The 11,202-nt window shown below is 40.8% G+C and overlaps 2 protein-coding genes across 2 annotated transcripts; one reads left to right on the plus strand and one right to left on the minus strand.

Annotated features, from left to right (window-relative positions):
* The first annotated feature begins 316 nt into the window (after positions 1–316).
* On the plus strand, positions 317–3,852 carry LOC139816513 (endocuticle structural glycoprotein SgAbd-4-like). Its single transcript, XM_071784097.1, has 2 exons — positions 317–466; positions 3,075–3,852. Exons 1-2 carry the CDS (start codon positions 452–454, stop codon positions 3,453–3,455), a joined length of 396 nt encoding a protein of 131 aa, XP_071640198.1. The 5' UTR covers positions 317–451; the 3' UTR covers positions 3,456–3,852.
* Positions 3,853–7,457: 3,605 nt separating this feature from the next.
* Positions 7,458–8,845, minus strand: LOC139809409 (endocuticle structural glycoprotein SgAbd-8). Its single transcript, XM_071772281.1, has 2 exons — positions 8,688–8,845; positions 7,458–8,246 (listed from the first exon to the last, which is right to left on the minus strand). Exon 2 carries the CDS (start codon positions 8,243–8,245, stop codon positions 7,847–7,849), a length of 399 nt encoding a protein of 132 aa, XP_071628382.1. The 5' UTR covers position 8,246; positions 8,688–8,845; the 3' UTR covers positions 7,458–7,846.
* Between the last annotated feature and the right edge of the window lie 2,357 nt (positions 8,846–11,202).

Genomic DNA, 11,202 nt, shown 5'->3' on the forward strand with positions numbered 1-11,202 from the left:
GCTCAACGGAAAGGAAAAAGCGGATTCCCCGCGCGGATCGTCGTTAGAGAAAATTGTGACAATTGAGCAAGCATCCTCCAATGGGGGACCCGATGACATTTAGCGCAGTGTGACATGGTGATCTCAGGGAAGATGGTCTCTCCTCGACGCTGATGTGGAGTGTGTTGTCTCTCATAGCTCGCCGGCGGCGGCGACGCACACTTACACATATACGCGTACAGACACATGTTAGCGACGCCGTGTTAAATCGTGGATCCGTGTAAACCCCCCTGTCTGTCCCCGCATGCGGCCCCTCTGTGTGTCCCCATGTGCATCCTACATACTATCGTAACGCCGGTGGCCGTCGGTGCATCGGGCTGTCGGTGGTGTTGGTGATGCCTCCAGGGGTATATATACGACGAGCGCTGCGGGGCTTGATAAACACTTGCCCATCAGCGATTACTGCCGCAGCATGTACACGTCATTGGTAAGCGTTTAATTAAGAGGAAAGAAATTTCGGGGGGTGAAGGAAGGGAGCGGGGGCGGGGGCTAGGACTGGGGAGCAAGGATGCCAGAGCGAGTGCCAGAGGGCACTTCCGCCCGCGAGACAATACGCGCCGGTAATCGTAGTTGGGTCGTGTGAATCTGACGTGCATTTCCGGTCCCCGGCGGTGGGATTCCCTGTGCGCGTATCCGGAGTATCCTGTGAGTTACGTTGTTGTAAGTGACACTTCTCGATTATATCCGGTATAGCGTACCCGAGAGCTCCGGGGACTCGGATGTCGGTGGGTAGAAACGCGCGGGGCGAGCCGGGATCGGAGGGTAAGTAGCGTATCCCGGAGGATCGTTGGTGTAAAGATATCGATCGACACCGTCGGGATACACCCAAAATCTGCCATGTTACGCGTGTAACGCGTGCAAAACGTTCTCGTGTACTAAATGCTTAACAATGAACGATACGGGATGTTTTAACCGGGAGCAGAGGCGATCTTTCTTTGACGAAAGTTTTATCTTGTAAGAGACGGAAAGAGAAATGCGAGATAGCGGTGTCTTGTTCTTTTCAATTACTTTGAAGTATTTTAACACTAAAAGTACCAAAGCAGTCAAAACAATTAGTTTATAATTTTTTACCAGATTTATAACAATACATTTTTCTTAGATTTTCCGTGACTTTATTGCAATATGTAAATTATTAAATTGATTAATTTACTTTTTCCTCTCGTTCCCTTTTTCAAAGATATTAGTATATTTAAATAGTAAAAATGGATATATGTTTCATCGATAGTATTATCAGCATTTCAACGATATTTAGTAAACCGCCTAAAGCGAAGAATTACTAAACATTATAGTATTTCCCTAAAACATGATAATTGATCATTTCAGTTCTCGATAGCAGTATATTCGGTATAATTTGTTCAGTGCAACAATTTCTAAATAATCTATGTATTAAAGTAAATCGGTTTTACTGAATAATTTCAGAATACTATTTCAATAATCTTATTATAGAAATTAACTTTTTTGCATCCCGATTAAGGATTATCGTCTTATTAGCAGTGTCAGATAATTATTCGAAAAATTGTAGCATTATACAATAGTAACAAGAATCGTCAGCACTGTGAGGCTTATTTTACACGAGGTGCGGCGTCTGACCTAATAACGCTGATACTACCGCGATTCCGTCGTGATGTCTGACTCAAAACGATATCACTACTGCGACGCGAGGCGCCCGTTTCCACTGATTCGCAGAGCTTTCTCCGTCGCTACACGACCGATCTAACAATTTTGAATATCGATGTTAAAATTAAATCGGATTATAACAAACAAAAAGATCACAATATATAAAAATTCGAAAACTTTAATATTTTGATAAAATAAATATTTCAATATTAATATCTAATATTTCGACGGTGAATAATTATATTGGAATGCGGACTTTGTTTTTAATTACTCCGTGAATCGTCACGTTGTGCAAATCGCGTCTTCGTGAATATCTAAGTGGCGGTAGCTATTAGCGCGCACCGCATAAACACTTGTGCAACGACGTAAGCCTCAAACAGGGAAGCTAACGAGAAGGCTAATATTCATCCGATGTTTATGCACCTGGAAACTTAACCGGTGGCGGTTTACTAAGGTCACTTAATTCTCGGCGCTGCGATCCAGCGTTGTTATCGGATATACCGCGACTTCGATACTCTATCGTTGCGCGCCAGTATTAAATTATATTCACCGCGGGTGTTTACGCGCAATCATCACATTAATCGAGATCCCATCTGATATTTATGACCAATAGATTGATCTACGGTATTAATTGCTGTATCTTTAATTCCCAAGAATGAATATTACTTTTACTTTCATTTCATCGCTCGTATTGAATCTTTGGCCCATTTGTAATCTCAATTTTGATGCAATGATCAATACCGCGGAATTTCGTAACATAATGCCATGTTCAAGAGATCTTAATCAATCACTATTAAAATCTTCTATTCACTATTTGTGTTTAGCTGTTAAAGTGTGTCCCCTAACCGGAGATGTGAAAGTTACGCTGACTATAAATGTAGTCAACACGTACATGGATGAGACATGGTTTAGGGAAAAAAAGATTAATTAAGATAGTCGTGACAGTATATCTGTCACCGCATGATAAATTAATCGAGCGTTTTTTAACGATTTAATGATGGCTATTAAATAAATACTAATCTCATCAGTCTTCACGATTTTACGAAAGCAATTAATTTTGTTCAAAAGTACTGTAATACCATGCTTACGTCACCAAAATAATTACATTAATTAGACTTTAATATTTGAATACGTAAAAAATACATAAAAAAATATTATTAGGCTACCAAAATCCAGCTTGGACCGCATTTATTCTAAATGAATTTAATATTTGATTTTACTGTTAAATATTCTCTATATTTCTCTATATAAAAAATTTAACAGTAAACGTAACTCTTCAGCTAAAATTTCCACCTAGAATAAATACGTCATCGCGATCAGCTCGATTACGTCTAAATTCTTTTTTCCCGAATTAAATATATATATTATTTATCTCCCGTGCTATTAATGTTGCATACTTTTTTTCGTTCTATCGCCAGGTAGCCTTAATTGCATTGGCAGTCTGCGCCGCGGCAGCGCCCGCCGACGAGCCAATACCGATTATCAGCCAGAGCCAGGAGGGTCCCAATCCAGACGGGTCGTACAAGTGGAATTATGAGACCGGTAACGGTATCAAGGCCGAGGAGGAGGGCCACCTGGAGGATGTCGGCACCGACGACGAGGCGATGAAGGCGGAGGGTGGCTTCAGCTACGCGAGCGACGACGGCCAGGCGATCTCTTTGACGTACGTGGCCGACAAGAACGGCTTCCAGCCGGTGGGCGCTCATCTGCCCACCACGCCGGAAATCCCGCCGCTGATACTGAAGGCCCTCGAGTGGAACGCGGCGCATCCGTCCAAGGATGACGAGAACCAGGTGTAAAACAGCGACCCCCCGGCGCCGCCGTCCAGCATGTGATCTCACGACCTCCACGAGTATAATTATTCCGCCATGAGAATGGAAGACGATTTTAATATAATGAACCCACGGTGACACCCGGACGACGCGAGTGCTGTCGTCGGCCGCGTGTCGTTGTCCTCGCCCTCGTAACGAACACGGATTGCTCTGGTTCAAATTGTTGTAAATATTTATTGTACGCGATATTGTATACACACACACACACACACACATGCGTATTTTATTATATATTGTATTGTATTAATATATTATATATATTTGAAGAGACGCAAATATATATGTACCATGACTATGTAACTAACTCATCGTTAGACATATATGTCACGGTGCATTAAGAATAAACGTTGCATCCCAGGAGAGACTTTGCTATTCTATTAATAGGTCCGATCCCTTCGGCGAGACACGCAAAAATGCGTGCAAGATTCCGCTGCGAATCCTTCGGGCGTATCAGGAAGGATGCGGGGCAAATTTGCGGTTAATGGTATAGCGTGTGTTACTTCTCTGTCTCTCCGCCATCTCCGTTCTCTGCGAATTAAGAATTAATTTACTTCCTTAATACACGCGTAACAAAATCAATCCTTGATTGGATTAATCCTTGATCAAAGATACCCTTCAGTTTGCTCGCGTCGGTTACTTCCGGAATTTGCATTTCGACGCGCGGTTAAAGGTGAACCTGTGTGAATCCCGTATTCAAGCATCAACAATCACCCATATACAGTACGCGGATATATAGTAGATGTCGGGCCATCGCAATTACGTCGGCCTGATTTACGGTAGAAAGTCGCGCGACTATTACTAAGATATTACACCGCTGTAAACACAGCTGCTGCGCGCGTCTTTATTACAGCGGACCTTGCTCGCTATCATTAATCAATCACGTGGAGTGGACAAAAGACGTGGCGCTTTATGTAACGCGCGTCATATGGGGACCGCGAGCGAACTTCGATTACGTTCGCCTGGTGCAATGAGAGTTTAGACATCACGATGGAAAATGTTTACTTAACCGCTCGCGCGTTAACGATTCACGTATTCATGGCACCACCGGGTAACAATCTAATTAAATTTATTTCTCATACAAGCCTGCCATGACATCAAGCTCGAGTAAGATATTTGTTGCACAGGGATAAATCTCAATTTGTAGACACACACAGCGCTACAATTTACGTGACAGCATAGCAGTCTGAACTATATTTTTTAATATTTCTTTATGACGACATCGCGCTCAGGTGAGTCCCGCGACCTGTGGTAGTCAGGGGTTAATAAAAATATTCCTCTCCCACGCGGTGGGCAGGCGGGCGGATGGCACGGAAGATCGAGGCGAGCTGTCATTCCACGCTAGCACATGCGTGACAAATACAAATTAGCTCTGACACATTCTCCGCTCATGACTCTTTTCATCCTATCCCGTGATTTACGCTATTACTGACGATCGAGCAAAGAGATCTGCCGTCCGAAGAGGAACGACGTACACAGAGCGAGCGAATCTCCAAAGCTGTCACTCCATGCCACTTCTAAGACACGGGAGATAGAAATCAGTGCTAACGCGTTTCTTTTCTCTCCGCTTTCATCTCTCCTCTCTCTTTCTCTAATGATCGAATACGCGATACTCCGCACTTCCCTGATATCGAGAATTAACACGTCACGGTGATATCGCAGATAATCTTCGGGCAATGTGTCGTTTTCGCAGGCCAGTCATCTATCCGGGGGACTTTCCAAAAGGTCGTCTAGGGTCGTCCCGATTCGACACATTAACGTTGACAGCTTTGCGAGGGTGGAGAAACCGGAACTGATTATACCTCGCGGCGTTCACTCATTGAACTTTCACCGCAGGCGCCGCGACATTCGTCATGTATTGCCGTTTAGCACGACGTGAGTCGTGTTCTAAATTTGTTGCGGCATCACGTAACAGCAACTTATATAAATCTTCCCGGCGCAAGCTCGCGCGTTGCTGAATCTTTCAAAGTTTATTCCCATAGAGAGAGGGAAAGAGAAAACAAATTGTATACAAGCTTCAAATTCATTTTTCCCAAAAGTGCAGTTTCCTCCGACTAAGAAATCGTTGGTAAATCTTATATATCACTCAAAATTTGATAAAAAGCCATATTTCCTATATCCGCAAAGATACAAATTTTGAATCGAGATAAGAAAATCTCGCAAAAATGGCAAATCTTATATAAATGTTCTGTAAGTTGAAATTATTTGAATTGCTCGAAGAAAATTATTTAATTGTTTACTTATTGCACTGTCTCAGCGCAACAGCATTCTTCTTGCAGCACGCGGCTTTATTATCCGCGGTTAGAGAAAGTGTGCCAAAGCGTGTCTCTTCCGGTGTACGCGTCACGTAGTACATTTATATACTTAGCAGAAAACGTATCTGCCGGTACGCTATCGTGGTGCCGCTATAATTTACAAATATTATAACAATTTCGCATTTGTCAAAATATTAATCTAAACGCGCATTAGGATGCGCGTATCGGCGATACATCGGCGATGATATCGCCCGGCGACTCATAATGTTTATTAATAGTACCCATAAATTCGATTATCCGGCCTCGATTAATCCCATCTATCGCAGTCTTATTTGCGCTCGCGATTCAACAAATACCGATTATGATCGTGCCGTCGAATCGAAATTGCTGCCGCAATCAAGAAACATGATTCGCGGAATTTATAACCGAATTATGAAGCGGCCGCTTGGTATTAATTATCAAATTAAACGCGGTGGCGCGCGAGCGAAACACATACATATATATGTGTGCACCTCCGTAAACAATTTAACGTTATAATTGGCGTACGTGAATATTTCCGCGGAACGAGCAGTTCGTGTTTGTTCACGCGTGCGTTCACTTTGACGTCTATCAGTCATTTTAAATTAAAAACGAGGCAGAGATCAAAGTAAAAATAAAGAAGAACTAAATTAAAGAACGGAAAGATTGAAGAAAGGAAATTGATTAGTCTATTTATATTCGCACGTTTGACCTAGATGAGCACCTAGTAGTGCGGGGCACCAATTACTGCATAATTGCTGTAATACAATACGTGGATGATGTATAAACTGTGTACATTATTTATTAATTAAATAATGTCAGGTTAAACAGAGAGACATTTCTTAGCATTTTTCGAATTTCTTCTTGATTCAATTATTAATTTAATTTACTTTTACATTTTATAAAAATATTAAATTTTCAAATTATTGGGACGTAAATAAGAACTAAGTAAGTTATTATATACAAAAACGTATATAAGAACTTAACTAAGTTAATGTTAAAACGATTCATAATGCGCATTTTACCATTAGCGTAATTACCCTGTTGCTTGAACTGTCTTGCTACATTATCTCCAGTTTCGAGAAGACAGAGCGTAGTCGACAGCGCGACAGCAAGAACTCTCGCTATCATTCGCTTACATAACAATCTCTATCTTCCACCTTCACCGCAATGACCATTTTTGACCCCGATTTTTCTATTACCGCATAACCGTCTGTCCACATTCAACTTGAGTGAGTTTGCTAGTCTCACATCAAGTAGCCGCTCTCGGAATATTTTTGCGAATTCTTTAACAAAGTAGGTGAAGAAAGCGGCTGTACGTCGCGAAAGGACAAATATTTGTTCGCCCGACAATTGTTTAACTATTAAGAAAAGTGCCTCCGACGTCGAGAGGCAATGATGTATTTAAAAGAAAGATCCTTAAAAATAAATACCCGATTACGGATCTAGAATGTTTTCATAACGTATGATAATTTCTTTTAGGCACATTCGAAGTAAATGGATAAATTTGCATTGGACTTGTAGATTTTTATATTGCTGAATATATGGGAATATATCTGAGGTTTTTTTTTATTAACTTACAAGATTTCTGCTCTTAAAATCAATAACTCTCTCCATTTCTCTGTATATCTGTTATCTATGATTAATCGGATTAATAGAATTGTTTAAATTATAGTTAACTGGAATAATTGGAAATTGAAGTAAACATGACAACACGATATTTTCCAATAATATAATTGACAATTGGCGTTTATTTCTTAATGATTTCATATAATACACATTAAAAACAAGCTGTTATCAATTTTAATGATTTTATAACTGAGTCTATCTCCCTATAATAAAATCTTTCAATATCGCATTTATCCCAAACACAATTCAATATCACAATTATCGTAATTGATTGCACGTTGGATACACTTAAAACAGAATATAACATGAAACGACGTCGACGAGGAATCGGGACGAGGAATTAAATATTCCTTCGGTATACGAAATTTTTATACGAACTTGTCTTTTTACATTCAATGTCAAGCTAAGCATACGCAGTACATGATCTTTCAACGTGTCTGTAGACGAGAGGTGCATCAGTTACACTTTGTTTCTATCCTCCTGGGAAGGGTGAGCGGCTATCCAGTCGAGGGCACGCTGAATCGCGGGCGGAATTTCCGGCGGGGGCGGCGGGGTCGGCAGATGCGCCCCTTGGAAAACGGCGCCATTCTCATCTGCCAGCCAGCCGAGATTAATTTTCTGCCCGTCGGGCGCGGTCCACGATGCCGAGCCGCGTACCTCCTCAGCCTCCTTGTCCTTCTGGCCAGAATTCTTCTGGACGCCCTGCTCCTCGAAAGTAATCCCGTTGGCGCTCTCCCATCTCAGGAAGTAGCTACCGTCCGGGCTGATGTCCTGCTCCTGCCTGACGATGGCTATCGGCTCATTTGCCGCCGATATTACTGCCGCCAGGCTCAGCAGGATAATTAAATGCGGATTCATCCTGGGGTAGGATCGAAGATAGATTAAGGATTCGTATAACGCTCGACTGCCAGTCGTGGATCTGACGTAGCGCGCGTGTAAATCGGTATTAAAATTTCTATTGTAAAGTTCAACTTATACCACTTTCTAACAAAATTCATTAAACAATAGAAAAAATTTATAAATGCAACATTGGAAATAAAGAAAATTATAAACTTGTGATTTACGCGAAAACTCTCGTTTATCCAGTATTTAACATATTGATTTTTTTTTTTAATAGCTATGTACAGGTGTAATTTAAAATCGTAAATAAGAAGTGCATTGCAAACAATTTCGAAACTTTCGTTGAAGCTTCTGAAATAATTATTACAAAAAAGCGATGCAACTATAGCGATGCAAGAGCAATTGCAATAGCGCCGTTTGAGATTTGACTGACAGAGACGGACTTCTGCGCGACTCTTACCTCAACTGCTTCGTTTTCCAGATATTGCGTGCACGGTACTACTGACGAGCGTTTATCCACCGCGTCCTCCTTTTATAGATAGCAGTGCCCTGTACTATCGGCGTATTGCTTCAAATGCCACGATGATACCGGTTCGAACCTTTATTATAGACCGCTGCGCATCGTAAAAGAAAACCCGTAAGCATTTTATACACGCTTTTGTATTCCATAAGACGTGTATCGCGAGTCGGAATTGGAAAAGTTCTGCACTTCTGTCGCTGCGATTTTGTCACCGCCTCGTTATCATTACTTTATTACTTGCTACCATTAATGTTTCAAACGCGACGATTATTTTTTTGGAATCAGCAAGAAAAGAGACGTTACACGAGCGAAATCTTACGTGCGATTAAAATGGAAATTTTCAAAATTTCCTTTAAACTTTATAACTTTCAGATTAATTGAAAAAGTTTAACATGTCGCAATTGTTTCGCGCGCGTTTCCATACAAAGATGCATAAATGGAGTTCAAGTACGTTGCAAATGCACGTAGTGTTTTAACCTTTGAAACGTACGTTGTATATCCACTCGTTTTTCCTCGGGATTCCTTTCGCGATCGATGTGCATCGCGCTCGGATGATTTTTTATCGTTAACGCCCGACAGCTGCGACATACGATGGGTCGTTAGCTCGTTTATCCCTATGCGAGTCCTTTTGTTGCAATTTTCGTATACATCCAGCTTTTTTGCGGTCATTTATATTCTTTTTATAACCGCGCCTTTTATTAAGCGTTAATCAAGTGATATACTGCCGCTCCCATTTCTTAACAGTTCATTCGCATTTATTGAAATATGCTTCTCGCACATTTATTGTTGTTTTCGGAAATATTAATTTAAAGGCAACTCACATTTCTCTTTCGATTTTTTGCCTTTTTCTAAAAATAAACAAAATCGAGAAAAAGATATAGAAATTGAATCTCAATTTTAAAGTTAATATTTATGAGAATGCGACAAGTTTTTCAGACAAATTTTATATAGATTTGGAACGGCAAAGAATAATTTGGAGAGCTACTTTAAAATTGCTCATCAATTCTCAATTTGAATCGATCCTTCTAACTGATTCGAACTAAAATATTACAATAAGTAATTTTGTGAGAAATATTATTAATCATTTATTCTTTACTAGCTGGTTACCCGGGCTTCGCCCCGGAGGTCATATGTAATAAGACACGCAAATAGATGATAACGTATATTTATATTTATATAACGCCAATAGATTTCCGCATCCACAGAATGGCACGCTCACACAGCCAATCCATAGATTTTTCTTTGATATCGGCGATATCAGGGTATATCTTGACATTCGGTCAATTATTTCCCGAAAAATTGAAAAAATTAAAAAAACCGGTTTCTATAGAAGATCGGTAACGAAAATCCCTTCTTACAATTAGTGGGTGCTTACGTCATGAGAGGAATACACTCTCCATGTTTCTAGGTTCAGGGGTTTGTCAGTCAGTCAGTCAGTCAGTCAACAGGACATCTTTTTTTATATATATAGATTTAAAATTAATCAATCTTATAAGAAGATAATTTGAAATAGCTTCTGCAATAATCAAGATGGTTTGTAATGTTGAACATTAAAAACAAAATGTAATTATAATATTTGATACAGTTTATTAGATTTTTACGTAAGAATGTATGAATTATGTAAATATGATCCGCGCATACCGAGTTACGGCGAAAAACACACACAAGCTTAACGAAAGCGAAATAATCGAAACAGCTATTTATTATCGAAATGGTGTAGGTAAATGCGATGTATTATCGCACAGAAAGAATTATGTCACGTTTATTGAACGTTTCATTTTAGCGGTTTTCTTCGATCGCTTGCGTAATGCAGTTTCATTACTCACTATTGAATTACCTTGTCAGTTGCCATAAATGTACCTGATACCCGTAACAGGATACGCATCTCGTAGCGATATTTCGCAGAAGGATCGTTAAAATCGAAGCCGGAGATTTCTCGCGACACTCTTTGCGATATAATAGTACCGCGTGATGCGAGTTATCAGTATTTTTATTTAACACTCATTGTTGGAATGAGGCTCGCTGGCAGATATGCCAGGCGCGCGCGCGCGCACGCGACGATGCAACATTCACTCCTGGAGGATGGGCAGATTGAAAATCTGCACGAGGCAAAATTGCATAATAACGATGCGATGCCAAAGACGTACTCGCAGTTTTTAACCTTTCTGCGGCTCGAGAGCGAGCGACACGAATAGGAAACATTTTTACGGCGTACGGAAAACACGCGCGCGCGCGCGTGCTTCGCCCATTATTTAACATTTGCTTATACTTATGCCGTTTTACGGCCAATGTAAAGCACATGTAAAGCGAGGGCCTCTCCTCCGCGTCCTCCTCGTAAAATTACCCGCGCGCACGCAATTCTAAATGGCCGATATCTAAATAACAGACTCGGAAACAAGCTCTGATCAAAAGTGGCTCACAAACTATTCTAAGCGCTTACGCCATTTTCTTTCTT

The sequence above is a fragment of the Temnothorax longispinosus genome, chromosome 1, assembly GCF_030848805.1.
Source record: "Temnothorax longispinosus isolate EJ_2023e chromosome 1, Tlon_JGU_v1, whole genome shotgun sequence".
In the NCBI taxonomy this organism is placed as follows: Eukaryota; Metazoa; Arthropoda; class Insecta; order Hymenoptera; family Formicidae; genus Temnothorax; species Temnothorax longispinosus.

Coding starts and splice junctions, on each gene's coding strand:
- LOC139809409 (XM_071772281.1), bottom strand. CDS start 8,245: ATGAATCCGCATTTAATTATCCTGCTGAGCCTGGCGGCAGTAATATCG.